This window comes from Brienomyrus brachyistius, chromosome 9 (assembly GCF_023856365.1).
Source record: "Brienomyrus brachyistius isolate T26 chromosome 9, BBRACH_0.4, whole genome shotgun sequence".
NCBI lineage: Eukaryota > Metazoa > Chordata > Actinopteri > Osteoglossiformes > Mormyridae > Brienomyrus > Brienomyrus brachyistius.
In genome coordinates this window covers 26921054-26939218 of record NC_064541.1, presented here as the reverse complement: position 1 = coordinate 26939218, position 18165 = coordinate 26921054, and the positions used below count along the sequence as shown (strand labels likewise).

At 41.7% G+C, this 18165-nt stretch overlaps 1 protein-coding gene and 2 long non-coding RNA genes across 3 annotated transcripts; 1 reads left to right on the top strand and 2 right to left on the bottom strand.

Annotated features, from left to right (window-relative positions):
• The first annotated feature begins 358 nt into the window (after nt 1-358).
• On the top strand, nt 359-2291 carry LOC125748818 (uncharacterized). Its single transcript, XR_007399683.1, has 4 exons — nt 359-467; nt 1021-1128; nt 1450-1593; nt 2040-2291. It is a non-coding gene; the product is annotated as an uncharacterized LOC125748818 (long non-coding RNA).
• Nucleotides 2292-6203: 3912 nt separating this feature from the next.
• Nucleotides 6204-10361, bottom strand: LOC125748814 (phospholipase A2 inhibitor and Ly6/PLAUR domain-containing protein-like). Its single transcript, XM_049025461.1, has 5 exons — nt 8967-10361; nt 8340-8447; nt 7858-8001; nt 7301-7411; nt 6204-6684 (listed from the first exon to the last, which is right to left on the bottom strand). Exons 1-5 carry the CDS (start codon nt 9070-9072, stop codon nt 6479-6481), a joined length of 675 nt encoding a protein of 224 aa, XP_048881418.1. The 5' UTR covers nt 9073-10361; the 3' UTR covers nt 6204-6478.
• Nucleotides 10362-14318: 3957 nt separating this feature from the next.
• Nucleotides 14319-17927, bottom strand: LOC125748816 (uncharacterized). The gene is made up of 3 exons (XR_007399681.1): nt 17428-17927; nt 16868-16949; nt 14319-16751 (listed from the first exon to the last, which is right to left on the bottom strand). It is a non-coding gene; the product is annotated as an uncharacterized LOC125748816 (long non-coding RNA).
• Between the last annotated feature and the right edge of the window lie 238 nt (nt 17928-18165).

The following is an 18165-nucleotide window of genomic DNA, read 5'->3' as shown; positions in this document are numbered from 1 at the left end:
GCAAGGCTGATTCAGTTACAGGCAGTGGGAGTCGACGAGTTATTAAGCTCCTCTGCAGTTTTTATTATATTTGTACTGAATGTCTGAACGTATACATCTTTATACATATGTATAAATCAAGCACCTTTTAAGTATTCAAGTTTTTTTTGCTTGACATTACCAATTCACCTAAATGCATGCTTTTGTACTGCAGGAAAGACACCTGCGTGACATGGTGGGTGCATGCAAACTGCACACGCAGACAGCAGATGGCACGAATCAAACCACAACCTTGCAGGTGGTCAGCTGGTCAGGCAGCAACGCCACCCTGCCATCCACTTCCTGTAAGCGATGCATGAATGTTTTGAGTCACTCCTCTATATAAATGTATGTAACTGTAAGATGTAATTCACCTGAATTGCATTTGATGAAACTCAAGATGAAACTCATTGTCAGTCTCATCATCGCCTGTGTGCTCTTCAATAAAGGTACAGTACTGAATCGAAGCTGTGGTTTCATAGGAATTTACTATATTTTACTCAACACTGTTCCAGAATTCTTTAAAAAATTAAGAAAATTTATATAAATCAGTAACAGAAGCCATCAAAAATGGCTGGTTCTGCTTATAAAAATGCATGCATGAAAGGGTTAAAACTCATTTTCTTAGTACAACTTTAATACGCATTGTCTCAGAAACATTCATGATTGTTTTTTGTAATGCAATCGCAAACTGCTGTTGTTGTCATAATTTTAAAGAACAGATATTTATCCATGTTTAATGTCCGAAAGGAAAAGAAATCGTGCGCATGTTGATGTATGTTTTATAGCTGAAATTTCACAATAATTATATAAGAAACAGAAGCTGCACATTTAAAATTAAATTCTGAAGGCTGACGACTGTAAATCCCCATAATTAAGGTTTTCAAAACTTAGAATGAAAATGTGAGACGTCAGCATTGTATAAGTGGTCATGTGTAAGGTATATGATGTCTATATCTGTCTCATATATATTGTCTGATATGTAATGTAAATATTCTATAGTGTGCTCACTCTAGTGCTATGAGTGTTTTTGGGAAGGATGCTCCCCGAAACAAGTAATCTGCCCATCTGGACAGAAATGTGGGAGCACATATGAGCGTGTCCTCAGTGGTGAGTCCATAAAGAAACTTATTTGATACCCGATGAACATTACAGAAGAAAATAAAATAAAAAAAGTATTGGACAGTTCTCCAGTGACACTCTGCTTTTAGAATAAATGGCTAAATTGCCTGCTGGCTACACAGAGGTTAGAAATGCTGCTGTTATAACTGTTATACTGCCATAACTTTAAAGAGATCAGATATTTGACCATGTTTAATGTCCCAAAGTTCTCATTTCTTTAACATTGTTTTTTCACCAAATACTGAAATTTTCTTGCGTAAAATTTAATAAACAAGTTATATAATTCATGTAATTCTTTTCATTCTCTAGGACAGCGAAATTCATTTGAATTTCAAAGGCGCTGTGTGCAACCTAAGGAGTGTGTTTCTGGCTCACTGAATTTAGGATTTAACAGGATTGAAATTACCAACACATGCTGTACTACTGACTTCTGCAATGCTGATACTGCTCCTGGTAATTACAGATGCTTCTACACCAACTGTAATATAAATTATTTAACCCTGTTTGGATCAGATCAGGATATTGTAATGATTATAAACTACTGGTATACTTTGCACATTTTGAAACAAAACCATCTAAAATAATTGCTTAATGTCTGGAGCCATCGAGGTGTTAAAGGTAGTGTGGCATTAAATTAGGTATTAATTAAATGAGGTATTAATTAAATGAGGTGTTAATTAAATGAGGTATTAATTTAATGAGGTACTGAAACCAGGTAGATGGGAGAATAATTAAACTAACTTCTTCAAGAAAGATGAGAGAATATTTACAATTACTTGATCATACTGATCTTTTTTAGTAACCAATGTCTAGATTATACCCAGATATTATTGTTGACTAACATTGGGGTCATTTATAAATCTTTATCAGTGACTTGGTATTGCTGGTCTTTACTGTAGGTTTTAGTAGCCAATTCTTCAATGGGAAGAAATGCTTCACATGTTCTGGCAAAGATTGTACATCAATGGTCAGATGTCAGGGAGACGAAAACAGTTGTGTAAAAATGACAGGTAAGAGTTTGTCTGACTTTTTAATATAATGCTGTTTATATCGGTGGCCAACAGAATCACCATTCTGTATAACAAGCTGATCTATTATTTTCGCAGTACAAATATCTGATTATTGATTTCTCCATGGGGTGACATGGTTGTGTAGTGGTTAGCACTGTTGCCTCACACCTCTGGGACCCGGGTTTGAGTCTCCGCCTGGGTCACATATGTGTGGATTTGCATGTTCTCCCCATGTTCTCCCCAAAATTGAACACTTAAAATGACAAGCTAAGAAAATGGGTTTTTTCATTCGGTTGAATTAACGCCAGTTCTCGTTAAAGGCTAAGGCAACTGCAGTAGTTTACTGTAAATGTAGGCAATATGGTTCACTGTAAAATAACAGGATTAATGGGTCGGGCAGTGCCAGAGAATGTAATGCAGTGTACACATGCTCTAAAAATGCAAAGTGCAAATCGGGCAGGTGGTGTGGATCAGGTAGTGATAGGCCCATTAGATTGAACTGTGTATCCCTGTCACACTTTTGCAACCCACTAGAGGTCACTCACGACTCGCACCTAGACCGTGGACCAGTGGTTAAGAAACACTATGGTGCTTATTTTAAATGTACATAGAAATTGATGTATATAGAAGTAAACCTGAACACTACCTTAAAATGCATAACATAAAATGCATGGAACAATGTAAAAATAAAAATTTTGATGTGTTCACCATTCCTCTGAATGGAAAACCTAGTTATTGATATCTGATTAAGTAAAAATGTCATAAAATCCGTGAGCCAACCTCTGTTTAATGTAGCAACTGAGTATTCGTCTCTAGTCCTTTCTGAAATAGCACTCACATCATTTTTTGATCAAAAATAAAATAAATAAAATTAAATTAAAAAAATGAACAAGCAGTAAAAGATTTATGTGATAGCGTGGTTTTAATAATGAGATATCACACTCAGGACTCACGCTTGCCATTTATTCAACATGCGTGCAGTTTCCATGCTTGGCATGTTCGCATTCATGGTACATACGGCTACACACGCTGATTAGGATGACCTTAAACATCAGCTATACCTTCTGGGGGGGTAGCGGTAGTGGTATTGCAGGTGCTATTATGAACAGATCGGTCAGGATACCCCAATTTGCATAGGACATAACAAGCACATAGGACATAACAAACCTCTCCCCCCATATCACATTACTGTAAAACAAACAAGAAAGGTTTTCTTCAGCAAATGCTGCCTAAGTGGTTTCACTCTCTGGGCTCGGAACATATTCAGATTGAGAGGGCACATAGAATATATGTGACCCTCCAGCACAAAACCGTACGGAAGTCGCATGGAGATGTACAGATTTTCCCGAGCGATTCTAACGTGCAGGATTACACACAGGATTACATTGAATAGTTATCGAAAGAAATATAATTACGTTCGTTATATGGAGAATGACTAAACACGGCGGAAAAGAGCATCTGTATTAGTTTGGAGTTCCTTTAGCAGTCGATCGGTGGCGACTTCCGTACGGTTTTGTGCTGGAGGGTCACATATGGTCAACATTCTAGGAACACAGAGAAGCCCAGGAAGCTGACATTTAAGGTGCTGAGGTATAAGGGTCGTCGGGTCACACTACAGGGAGCCAGAGATGCCAGGAGGAACAACCAGCCCATCCGAGATAATGGGAGGAACAACCAGCCCATCCGAGATAATGGGAGGAACTGTTTCGGATTTATTCAGCCACGCTCTGGGTGACCTATAAAGGAGAGAAAAATTCCTCTTCTACAGCGGGGGAACCTGAAGGTTTCAGACGGCAACTCAGCGCTGACATCGAGGCTACTGTAGGTCAGGGACCTGCATACGGAGGGGACTCAACTCTGTAGCGAATGAAGGTACAGAAGGTGGCATGATTTCAATATCTGTCCGCATCAGGAGTTGATGTTACCTTAACGATTTTATTCAAGTAGTGAGTGGTTATAATCTACCTGTGGATTTACTTGGTTTGGCTGAACATTAATAGTGCAGAAAGCATGTTTGGGTTTGTGTAGGAGATTTTGGTCAGAATTGATGGTAAAACCTATTTTCTATCTGGTTTATTCAGCTTATTAATGTTACTAAGCATGTTTCTTCATCATCATTCTGATTATTGCTCAACTGGTTGGTTGAAACAAAATCCTGGTCTGGATTTTTACTTCCTGGACCTGAAATGTCCGCCTCAGATTATTATTATGTACAGTATGTTATTGTGCTCTGTTTGTGGGGCCGGTTGGAACAAGATGTTAAATAGAGAGTAATAACTGTTAGAACCCATTATGGAAGTATTTTGTTGTTTAGTGTAGGGGATGATGTCGAGTTGGGCATCAGGACATCAATATGTGGATGCAAAGCATCACGGGAGGGGGGGGGGGGGGGGTGCTGGCCTGGGGGGTGAAAGGGGGGCACCTCAGTTGTTTCTTTTTGTTGTTTTATGCTCAAGGAGATATGGTCTCATATTTTGTGTTGAGTTACATGCCAGAGAATTTAATTTTTATAGATTATGGGTAAGTTAGATATTGTCTGCTGGGATATCAGAGAGTTGAACACAAAGATTAAAAGAGCAAAGTGTTTGGATCTATTATGGAGGAAGATGTGGGTGTAGCTTGTATTGGGGAAATTCACTTGAGCAGCACAGACACACACAACTGCTGCAGAATTATAGGTACAAGGTCTAATGGTGGAACTAAATCAAAGGATACTTTAATCTCAGTTAGAAGAAATTTAAACTTAATGGTGGAAAAGACTAGTTTAGACCTGAGTAGATCTTCACATGCATTTACTAACACACAAGAATTGGCATCTAATGCTTTTAGAACATTTATTAGTGATATGAATTTATGTTACTCCGGTTTCTCCGGAGACTTAAGCAGACTACTAACGACAGGTCCCCAGGCCTAGATGGGATTCCACCCGAATTATCATTTATCTTTTGGGATATACTGGGCACAGTTTTACGGAGGGCTATCAAGTCAGTGATCAATAAGGATCAATTTCACCAGATGATGTGGTTACCTGTATGTCGAGAAAGATCACTTGTCAATCTTCAGGTGGTTTTGGAGGAGTTTGGGACCTTGGCTGGTTATAAAATTAACTGGGTGGAGTCATCACTCATGATGTTAAATGATAAGGCTAAGGTCGCAGTAGTTCCAGTGCCTATTCCAGTGAAAGAGCAGTTTCCTTATTTAGACATAACAATACAAAGATCAATTTGCATTGTGTTCAACCATAATTACTGGACAATATTCAAAGAAGTTGAGCAAGATTTGATCAAATGGGAGAGTCTGCAGCGATTGTGATTGCGGGAGTAACTCTGCCTTTTGGCTGTTGTGTGCCCATCTTCTGCATTGTCTTCAGTTTGACAGCGTCGGGGAACTGCTGTATGTGCACGTCACACCAGGACATCTTCGATCCATCCGCTGGAAGGAGACGGCTGGCACTGGTGCCATTCCAGTGCACATATACCATTACACTGAATGTTACTTTTGAAGCCAGACACATTTTTCATAGAATGTGTAGAAATCAATATTATTTGATCTGTCTGCCTATGAGCAACACCACAGTATATAAGCTATTTGCCCAAGATGCCTCCCTTCCCGGGCTTACCAATGTCCAGTTTTACTTCCACACCATTTTCTATACCTGCTTGTCCTATGTCCTATATATCCCAGAAGTGATGGGAACATAGGAAAGGGGGGCAACCCATGACAGGGCTCACACACCATTCCCTTCTACTGACAATTTGACAACTCCAGTTCACCTTAGTGGGGAGGAAACAGGAGCACCTGGGGGAAACACCACAACCACACAGGGAGAACCTGCAAACCCCACAGACACAGAATAGGATGGAAACTCAAACCCCAGTTCCAGAGGTGTAAGGCACCAGTGCTAACCACTGCGCCACCAAGCCGCCTGTATGAAGGTATTATTGGTGTAAAATGACTGGGCACCTGTGACAGTGCCTCAGCACAGGCACAAGTGTTTAGTTAGTCTTCTAAACGGAAAACTAAATTGAGTAATAATGTCATTAAATCCTTGACTAGATCTCTCAATTACTTTAATGCATCAACTGATCCTTAGCACACACAACATTGCAGAATAAACAGGAAAACCACACACACGCCTATATCCTGATCACTGTGAGCTCAGAATGGTGACAAATGTCTGTTCATTCAATTGTTACAGAAAGATTTTACAGAAAATTGTTCAAAATAATTGATTATACAAATGATTATACAATCGAACACCGAAAAATACATAATATTACTATAAAAATTAAGAAACATCAGATCTAAATACACCAGTTAATTTCCATTCAGTGGAAGAGGCTGAAACCGGCCAGAGGCAGCAGCAGCAGTAAACTCAGCCCAGCCTGACTGTGAGCTGCGTTACACAGGTCTCCTTTACAGCAGTCATAGGTGGTTCTGCCATCATTTGTGTGCACTGGAAAGATATCAGCTCCAGTACACAGACTACTGGAAATGCATCCTTTCGACATTGCAACATAGCCTTCACCAATCCCTGAAAAGAACAGGATAGTATAAAAAATAATTAGCAAGGTACACTTGAATAGCAGGTTTTACTTACTCTGAAACAGTCCTTAAAATTACTAATTTGTACTATATATCTATTTAGCTAATGGAGAAATCCATCCATCCATCCATCCATTTTCCAAACCGCTTATCCTACTGGGTCGCAGGGGGTCCAGAGCCTATCCCGGAAGCAATGGGCACAAGGCAGGGAACAACCCAGGATGAGGGGCCAGCCCATTGCAGGTCACACTCACACACCATTCACTCACACAGGCACACCTACGGGCAATTTATTAACTCCAATTAGCCTCAGCATGTTTTTGGACTGTGGGGGGAAACCGGAGTACCCGGAGGAAACCCCACGATGACATGGGGAGAACATGCAAATTCCACACACACATGTGACCCAGGTGGAGACTCGAACCCAGGTCCCGGGGGTGTGAGGCAACAGTGCTAACCACTACACAACCATGTCACCCCATGGAGAAATCAATAATCAGATATTTGTACTGCGAAAATAATAGATCAGCTTGTTATACAGAATGGTGATTCTGTTGGCCACCGATATAAACAGCATTATATTAAAAAGTCAGACAAACTCTTACCTGTCATTTTTACACAACTGTTTTCGTCTCCCTGACATCTGACCATTGATGTACAATCTTTGCCAGAACATGTGAAGCATTTCTTCCCATTGAAGAATTGGCTACTAAAACCTACAGTAAAGACCAGCAATACCAAGTCACTGATAAAGATTTATAAATGACCCCAATGTTAGTCAACAATAATATCTGGGTATAATCTAGACATTGGTTACTAAAAAAGATCAGTATGATCAAGTAATTGTAAATATTCTCTCATCTTTCTTGAAGAAGTTAGTTTAATTATTCTCCCATCTACCTGGTTTCAGTACCTCATTAAATTAATACCTCATTTAATTAACACCTCATTTAATTAATACCTCATTTAATTAATACCTAATTTAATGCCACACTACCTTTAACACCTCGATGGCTCCAGACATTAAGCAATTATTTTAGATGGTTTTGTTTCAAAATGTGCAAAGTATACCAGTAGTTTATAATCATTACAATATCCTGATCTGATCCAAACAGGGTTAAATAATTTATATTACAGTTGGTGTAGAAGCATCTGTAATTACCAGGAGCAGTATCAGCATTGCAGAAGTCAGTAGTACAGCATGTGTTGGTAATTTCAATCCTGTTAAATCCTAAATTCAGTGAGCCAGAAACACACTCCTTAGGTTGCACACAGCGCCTTTGAAATTCAAATGAATTTCGCTGTCCTAGAGAATGAAAAGAATTACATGAATTATATAACTTGTTTATTAAATTTTACGCAAGAAAATTTCAGTATTTGGTGAAAAAACAATGTTAAAGAAATGAGAACTTTGGGACATTAAACATGGTCAAATATCTGATCTCTTTAAAGTTATGGCAGTATAACAGTTATAACAGCAGCATTTCTAACCTCTGTGTAGCCAGCAGGCAATTTAGCCATTTATTCTAAAAGCAGAGTGTCACTGGAGAACTGTCCAATACTTATTTTATTTTATTTTCTTCTATAATGTTCATCGGGTATCAAGTAAGTCACAGGAACAGGTAAGTTTCTTTATGGACTCACCACTGATGACACGCTCATATGTGCTCCCACAGTTCTGTCCAGATGGGCAGGTTACTTGTTTCGGGGAGCATCCTTTCCCCACACATTCATAGCACTGAAGTGAGCACACTATAGAATATTCACATTAAATATCAGACAATATATATGAGACAGATATAGACATCATATACCATACACATGACCACTTATACAATGCTGACGTCTCACATTTTTATTCAAAGCTTTAAAAGCCTTAATTATGGGGATTTACAGTCGTCAGCCTTCAGAATTTCATTTTAAGTGTGTAGCTCCTGTTTCCTCATTCATAATTATTGTGAAACTTCAGCTATAAAACATACATCAACATGCTCGCAATTTCATTTCCTCTGGCACATTAAATATCTGTCCTTTAAAATTATGACAAAGCAATTTGTATTTATAAAAACGATCATGAATGTTTCTGAGGCAGTATGTATTAAAGTCGTACTCGGAAATTAATTTTAACCCTTTCATGCATGCATTATTAAAAACAACCAATTTTTTGATGGCTTTTTTACTCAGATTTACATAAACTTATGGAACAGTGTTAAGTAAAAAACAATAAACTCCCATGAAACAGCTAACAGCCGTTTTGATTCAGTACTGTACCTTTATTGACGAGCACACAGGCGATGACGAGACTGACAATGAGTTTCATCTTGATTAGTGAAATGCAAAACAGGGAGAACAATTTAGAACTTAAGGTGACATGCATTTATATGGAGGGGTGACTCAGTATTCGTGCATCAGTTACAGGAAGTGGATGGCAGGGTGGCGTTGCTGTCTGACCGCCTGACTGCTCCAAGGATGTGGTTTGATTCATGCCATTTGCTGTCTGCGTGTTTCTACGCTCATGTCACGCAGGTTTCTTCCTTCAGTACTAAAGCGTGCCTTTAGGTGAATTGGTAATGTTAAACAAAAAAAAACTCGAATACTTAAAAGGTACTTGATTTAGACGTATAAATATACTACATTCATACATAGACATTCAATACAAATTGACAAAAAACAGTACAAACTGACAAAACTGCAGAGGAGCTTCTTACCTCCTTGACTGCCTCCAGATTAGTCAGTTAAACTTCACATCAGCCTTGCTATCCAGGCTTCCCTCTTCCCTACATTAATACCTTCTTCATGCCCCCTGTGGAATCTAATGTGACACATTTCTTCACGTTGCACTTTACATGCGAATCGTGATCGTTTCAGTTGTTTAATATGCAAATATAAATTGCCATATTTTGACTCCTATGGAATATGAGTCTGACCTCGATCAGCATCAAGTCTATTAAAGTTCTGGGATATTGATCTGGTCAGTTAAGTAGCGGAGGGGGTTGTTAATCAGTTTCAGCTGCTTTGGTGTTAATGAAATTATCAACAGGTGAACTAGAGGGGCAACAATGAGATGACCCCCAAAACAGGAATGATTTAACAGGTGGAGGCCACTGGCATTTTTCCCTCCTCACCTTTTCTGATGGTTTTTTCACTAGTTTTGCATTTGGCGACGGTCAGTGTCACTACTGGTAGCGTGAGGCGATACCTGGACCCTACAGAGGTTGCACAGATAGTCCAACTCCTCCAGGATGGTGCATCAATATGTGCCATTGCCAGAAGGTTTGCTGTGTCTCCCAGCACAGTCTCAAGGGCATGGAGGAGATTCCAGGAGACAGACAGATACTCAAGGAGAGCTGGACAGGGCAGAAGAAGGTCCTTAACCCATCAGCAGGAGTATCTGCTCCTTTGTGCAAGGAGGAACAGGATGAGCACTACCACAGCCCTACAACATGACCTCCAGCAGGCCACTGGTGTGAATGTTTCTGATTGTTTGGTCAGAGACAGACTTCATGAGGATGACTTGAGGGCCCAACATCCTCCATGGAGAACGTTATGCTGCCTGGAACATTGTTCAGCATGACCGGTTTGGTGGTGGGTCAGTGATGGTCTGGGGAGGCATATCCATGGAGGGACGCACAGACCTCTACAGACTGAACAACAACACCTTGACTGCCATTAGGTATCAGGATGAAATCCTTGAACCCATTATCAGACCCTATGCTGGTGCAGTGGGTCCTGGGTTCCTCCTGGTGCATGACAATGCCCGGCCTCATGTGGCAAGAGCATGTAGGCAGTTCCTGGAGGATGAAGGAATTGATACCATTGACTGTCTCCCACACTCGCCTGACCTAAATCCAATACAACACCTCTGGGACATTATGTTTTGTCCATCCGATGCCACCAGGTTGCACCTCAGACTGTCCAGAAGCTCAGTGATACCCTGGTCCAGATCTGAGTGGAGATCCCCCTGGACACCATCCGTGGTCTCATTAGGACCATACCCCGACATTGTCAGGCATGCACACAACCACGTGGGGGCCATACAAAGTATGATTCTGATTCTTCAGCAAAATGGACTAGCCTGCTGTATCATTTTTCACTCTGATTTTCTGGGTGTCTTTGAATTCAGCCTTCTGTTGGTTGATAATTTCATTTCCATCAAACGATGTGGCATCCTTTCGTTCCTAACACATTACCCAGTCTACATCAGTATAGATATCCAGCATGATTTTTTTCCCCCATTGATATCCGATGTGTTTTCAAAGTGTTCCTTTAATTTTTTTGAGCAGTGTATGACAGTCTGACCTCGCTCGATCTACTTCATATTATCTACGTCGTTCTTTGTTTGCTCCACAGGTTTTTGGGGAATGATGCTGGCCACACTATGATATTTTCTTGCTTTATCCCCATAGCAACCAAAGAGCCAATGGTGTTTTTTGATGTGCATTGTCCTGCATGAAAATATATTTTTTTTTCTGGAATGCATGGTTCTTCTTTTTGTACTATGGTGGAAATGGTCAGTATTTTGCAGAAGTGAGTTTTACACCATCAGGCACCCTAAAGGGACTTAACGTAATTTCCCAAGATTTCATCATACTCCATGAACCATCCACTGGATCATCCAGTGTTCGGCATTCATCTGTGAATACAACTGTTTGGAAGTTTGACAATGTATTTTGTATCCCAATCCAAACATTTCTCCTTGCGAGCTTTTGTTACGGGTGGTTGAAATACAGCTTTTTGCACAACTGCAGACCTCTGCAGGATCCTGTTTTTGGGACAAATTAAGTAATAATAACAATGGAATAATATTAATAATTAATTATCAATAATAATAAACAATTATTAATATTGATAATTATAATTATTAATATTAATTGATACGTCAATGATCCCCATAGGGGATTTCCGGTACACGTTATTACTACAGTATTGTTTAATTTCTATTTTATCAGTAACAAAATAGATGTTGTGAATCATAATGCCTCCCTGTCCAAATTCTTCTTGATAATTCTTACGAAAGATTGCCCAGCAATCTCCCACTCAGCCACCAGTTCAGCGATGGCCTTTGGTGAAAGGATGAAACACCTTCATGTGCCTCTATGGATCGAGGACTGCGTGTAATTCCCGCCTGTTCATAAAACACCTCCACGCAGTAAACTACTTTCTTAGCCTTGTACATTATGGCAGTTAAAAGATAATTATACAATTGAATGGAATCTGAGTTCTAGCCAGCGTGTAGTTAATCCAAGCTGTGGAAAATGTTGCTTTGTAATGACATTCTAGAATTGCGCCTTTGTAACTAAAGTAGGTCGTTATCTCATTCATAGAATAGCGAGTGCGCCGATCTACTTCATATTATCTACGTCGTTCTTTGTTTGCTCCACAGGTTTTTGGGGAATGATGCTGGCCACACTATGATATTTTCTTGCTTTATCCCCATAGCAACCAAAGAGCCAATGGTGTTTTTTGATGTGCATTGTCCTGCATGAAAATATATTTTTTTTTCTGGAATGCATGGTTCTTCTTTTTGTACTATGGTGGAAATGGTCAGTATTTTGCAGAAGTGAGTTTTACACCATCAGGCACCCTAAAGGGACTTAACGTAATTTCCCAAGATTTCATCATACTCCATGAACCATCCACTGGATCATCCAGTGTTCGGCATTCATCTGTGAATACAACTGTTTGGAAGTTTGACAATGTATTTTGTATCCCAATCCAAACATTTCTCCTTGCGAGCTTTTGTTACGGGTGGTTGAAATACAGCTTTTTGCACAACTGCAGACCTCTGCAGGATCCTGTTTTTGGGACAAATTAAGTAATAATAACAATGGAATAATATTAATAATTAATTATCAATAATAATAAACAATTATTAATATTGATAATTATAATTATTAATATTAATTGATACGTCAATGATCCCCATAGGGGATTTCCGGTACACGTTATTACTACAGTATTGTTTAATTTCTATTTTATCAGTAACAAAATAGATGTTGTGAATCATAATGCCTCCCTGTCCAAATTCTTCTTGATAATTCTTACGAAAGATTGCCCAGCAATCTCCCACTCAGCCACCAGTTCAGCGATGGCCTTTGGTGAAAGGATGAAACACCTTCATGTGCCTCTATGGATCGAGGACTGCGTGTAATTCCCGCCTGTTCATAAAACACCTCCACGCAGTAAACTACTTTCTTAGCCTTGTACATTATGGCAGTTAAAAGATAATTATACAATTGAATGGAATCTGAGTTCTAGCCAGCGTGTAGTTAATCCAAGCTGTGGAAAATGTTGCTTTGTAATGACATTCTAGAATTGCGCCTTTGTAACTAAAGTAGGTCGTTATCTCATTCATAGAATAGCGAGTGCGCCGATCTACTTCATATTATCTACGTCGTTCTTTGTTTGCTCCACAGGTTTTTGGGGAATGATGCTGGCCACACTATGATATTTTCTTGCTTTATCCCCATAGCAACCAAAGAGCCAATGGTGTTTTTTGATGTGCATTGTCCTGCATGAAAATATATTTTTTTTTCTGGAATGCATGGTTCTTCTTTTTGTACTATGGTGGAAATGGTCAGTATTTTGCAGAAGTGAGTTTTACACCATCAGGCACCCTAAAGGGACTTAACGTAATTTCCCAAGATTTCATCATACTCCATGAACCATCCACTGGATCATCCAGTGTTCGGCATTCATCTGTGAATACAACTGTTTGGAAGTTTGACAATGTATTTTGTATCCCAATCCAAACATTTCTCCTTGCGAGCTTTTGTTACGGGTGGTTGAAATACAGCTTTTTGCACAACTGCAGACCTCTGCAGGATCCTGTTTTTGGGACAAATTAAGTAATAATAACAATGGAATAATATTAATAATTAATTATCAATAATAATAAACAATTATTAATATTGATAATTATAATTATTAATATTAATTGATACGTCAATGATCCCCATAGGGGATTTCCGGTACACGTTATTACTACAGTATTGTTTAATTTCTATTTTATCAGTAACAAAATAGATGTTGTGAATCATAATGCCTCCCTGTCCAAATGCAGAACAGGCCAGTGGTTGGGAGATAATAATAATCGATACTTTATTGTCCCCATGGGGAAATTCTTTTTTACGCCTCCCTCAACTTGCTCTTTGCAGAGCGAGCTGTCCACGAAGGGCCTGTTGGGGGCCCCCAGGGAGCTGGGAGGTTAAGGGTCTGGCTCACGGACCCGCAGACGTGCTGAGGCTGGGTTTGAACCAGTGGCCTTGCACACAGGCTTAGTCCACTGAGCCACACATGGCAGGATTGCATGCAAATAAAGCCGCTACAGTAATTAAGATCTAGTAAGAATCACGCCTTTTCACTACCTTGCTGGTATTGGGGAGTTGCTCAGGAAACTTTAGTTAAAATAGCCACCAAGCCGAATCTACATTAATGGACGAGTGCTGGGAAGGGATTCAGCTTTTTACAATCCATTGTTGTCGTTCCTCTTCATTTACCTGGTTACACGTATACTATGCCCCCCCCCCCCCCAACAACAAATGAGCAGCATGCTGCAAGCATTACCCACAAAAGAGCATGCAGAGACTCAAAGGATTCTGCTTCTTTATTTTCATTTTTCTGTACATGTTTTTTTACATAAATGGAATGTTATGTCACAAACAAACAAGTAAATAATCATAAAAAGCTCACAATCTCCTGGATGCACGCTTCTGGTCTGTCACAAAGTACCATGGGGCTTTGCTTTACCACATGCTCACTCCCCTACTCTCGCCTCCCCGCCTTCTTGAAACGGTTAGTCCGCTCACCACAGCCTCGTGAAGGACTGAAACATGTGTGAACTCCTGATCGCAGAGGAAGTGCACTATGGTGACCAAACCTCACCAAGGACCTTCAGCCCCTACTATAAAAATTAAATAACACCTTGTAATCATTTCAAAGATCGATTTTGACACCTATCCAATAGGATCGATGCAGGCTCAGGTGTGGCAAATTTAACACGAGCAGAAAATATATATGTACATTTTGGAAAGAAAAATCCATGTAAAAGTTTTACATGGCATAAATATGCATTTAAACATTTCAATTAAATCTAGTAAAGGTGCTTAAATGATTATTTGCTGCTAAGCTCAACGTGACTCTTACCTGTGCACTATTTCCCAGAATCCTCTGCACACCAGCATTTCCGGTCACATGCCAAAAAAGGTCCAACCCAAGATATTCAGGCAGCCCAGAAGGACCGTCCTCCCAAAATAAGCTACATTAGGAGTTAAATCAGCTCAGTTGTTGTGATTGAACTTGTGATTTTTACCTTTTGCAGACAGGAAGAACAGGAAGAATTTAACAACCTCAAAATGACCCATAGGTCAATTTTAAAGGGAGAGCGACGCGCTGTGATTGGCCAGAGTTACTAAACTTCTACTGGATGGCTCTCTGCTTCCCTAAGTGAAAGGTTACATTAGCAGCGCATTAGCACCTTGACAGCACTTAAACCGTAAAACCGTAAAATACCACAGTTTTCCTCTGCCCACGGGCTGCTCCGCATTTGTCCTGAGACTCAACACCTCCTCCAACATGCACACTCACTGGGTCCTTCTCATCATACCTCAGACTAAACGTAATCCAGCCGTCCCTCGTGCATGTTTGCCACCCAGCTCCACCACAACTCCCTGCAGCTATCCAAGCTTCCCCTCTCTAGAAATTCCCACGGTCTCCTTCCTACAGCACTGAACATTTAGCAGCGAGCACCCCCAAGGTTCTCTCCTTCAAGACCGTCCAAATTTTGTGGCCCAAAGTGCTCAGCTTTGCCAGCTGTTGGGATGCACTGAATCATGAAATGCTCAGTGACTGTGCACTGATCCGTAACACTGCCGACGTCACAATCATGACAGCCACATGGCTTACTTTCAGGGTCAAAGCTGTGCACCTCATAACCAGACAGCCCTCCTGGACCATCTCCTATAGAGGGCTGGGTTAGGGACTTGCCACCAGGGGGCATAGCTGAGCAATGGTTAGGTCATCTGGAGTGTTGCCTGTGCTGACTGTCCGATTAACTGAGTCTCCCTGGGGTGGGAATTCTGGACTTTTTATACAAAAAATTTTATAAGGCAGGGAGCGGTGGAAGCTACGAGCATGGGTGACAAACTGTTGATTGTAGTAACGCCTCCCACGAGTGACTGGTGGAGAGTCATACAAGTACTGACAGGAGGGATTATTCAGAAAAGCATTATCCTGAATGACAGTACAGCGACACAGAGTGGGAGTGGGGTAGGCACCGTAGCTCAGGTTTGGGTCAGCGATGCTTCATTCCCCAAAGAGACACTGCTACATCGGCACGGGCTCCTCACAGCAGGAGCATGCACGGGTTCCGTCAGCCACATCTCCATAGGCACCAGCAGGTCAGATGAAAGATACCTGACTGGTGCCCTCCTGTGGCGAAACGGAAAATGATGGCTAGGAGGCGTTTCCCTCTGGCGCCATCTGCTGTCAGTTCTGATGCCCCACGGTCTGACTGCGAAGGCACTAGTGGAGAGGGTTGTTAAGAAAGGGTTGCCTCAGAGTTCACAGGATTACAATCAAGGAGGGGATTGCTGCTCCAGCAACAACAGCTGAGACGGCCAGCCTGCTTACAGAAGCCAGCGTAAGTGTCTCTAAGCAGAAGGGGGGGGGGGGGGGGGGGTTGCTGATCCAGCAACACTGCTTCCTGATTGGACAGTTGTGCAGCAGTGACAGGGGACTGGCAGCCACGATGGCCCCGGAGGTTGGAATGCAGTGGGTCAGCTGAGGTTGTCGTGGAGAGAGAGGAGACAGTGTGCAAACACAAACGTGTGAAGTGTCACAAGAGGTTCCCTGAAGGTTGCTTTAACGTGTTTTGGCACAACCAAGAACTTGTATGAACTCGTTTGGACGCCACGTACGTCTCTCCGCTGTGGAGTCCGCTCTGCTCTGCGTGTGCCAGTCGGTATTCGCTGCAGTCTCCATGGCAACAAGACGGGGGAGCATAATCAGATTGCTGCATGTCGTAATTGGAGCAGATCCACAAAAAGGGAGCAAAATCTGGAGAGGGGGACAGAGCAGAAAGAAGGTTCTCCTAAATATTAGCAGGTCTACTGACAGGGACATTTTGTCCCTACAAAACATATACATAACACACACACACAGCTCAGCCTCACCTGTGCAAACAGCCAGGGCGTTCTTTAATCTGATGGATGCTCCGGACACGATCTGTTCACCTCAAACCACTCATCTATACAGCTGAGGGGGTGAGGAGAGGTATGTTGTTACCAAACAGCATGAGCTCCAAGCAAACACAGACACAGCCATGTCGGCGACGCCACGTCTCCTCGCAAGTCAGGGCACGGCTAAGCGCAGCAGACTGACCAGCCCTGGGAAGCTTTCAGCCAGTGTACAGGGAAGACCGAGGGCTGTGACTGAAACGAGGCCCTCGCAGAGCAGCTCCCCCCCCACCGAGGTGACCCGCTTTGGTGGGGTGCCAGCCGTGCCCATAAGTCACTCTGCTGTATGTAACAGAGTGGCGCACTCAGAGGCGGTAAAAACAGGAAGTGGAAACATTCATCTCTGCCCGTCTCTGCTGGTGGGTGGACGGACATGTATGCGTTTATGATGGCAGAGGCCCAACGCCACCGGAACTTTTTCAGCCCACTGACTTCTGCAGACGTCCCCCAGGGAGGTATGACATTCATTTGCCAGGTGAGCAGACATGCATTCTCACCCCTTGTGGTAGATGCAGAGGCAGGGCAGCCGTGCGATGGTGTCCCCCTGGACCAGCTCCTCTAGGCAAATCGCACACTCCTCTGCATCCTTGGTTAGGACATCCTCTGCAGAGAAACAGGGGGGCAAAGGTCAAGAGACGTCAAGGATGCGCTCTGCTTTTCAGCCCTGCTGCCCCCTGGTGGTATAAGGCAGTAAGTCGACCATAAATGTTGAGTGGAACACGTTTTCAATGAAGACAGAGGGCAGATCGCTGATTGGATAAGTGGAGAACCAATAATAGGGCACCACAGATTTTGCACTTCATCTCCATAAGAAGCAAATGCTGACGGTTCAGACACAAAGGTGATCCAGCTCATTGTTGTCTGAGAACCATTTCACCATCCAGGCCACAGATGAGCCGCACTAACCTTTAAGAAGTATTCAGCAGTGCCTGTATCAGGTAAAATCCAATTTGTATTACTTACTAAAAGCCGAGATCTCCATTACTGGCTATGTAAGTATCAATACCCATGTGAATCCATAACTTTACCTAACAGGATGCACCAAAAAGCCTCAGTGATTGGCTGTCAAGTGAAGCCTGGCTCGATAACTCAGACAGAGGAATGATAAATCATACCCCAGACCAGTCTGTTGAATCAGTGCATTCTCCTTGCTTCGTTATTACGATGAATTGGACCTAACAGCCTCTGCTTCATGAGATTGGTTGTAATACAATGATAGATCATGGTTAACCTTT

What these genes read in the sequence shown, in the direction of transcription:
- LOC125748814 (XM_049025461.1), bottom strand. Translation starts at nt 9,072, where the DNA reads ATGCATGTCACCTTAAGTTCTAAATTGTTCTCCCTGTTTTGCATTTCA. An exon ending in CTGTGTGCTCGTCAATAAAG is followed by an intron (nt 8,448 to 8,966) that starts GTACAGTACTGA and finishes AATATTCTATAG; the next exon opens with TGTGCTCACTTCAGTGCTAT. An exon ending in CAATGCTGATACTGCTCCTG is followed by an intron (nt 7,412 to 7,857) that starts GTAATTACAGAT and finishes TCTTTACTGTAG; the next exon opens with GTTTTAGTAGCCAATTCTTC.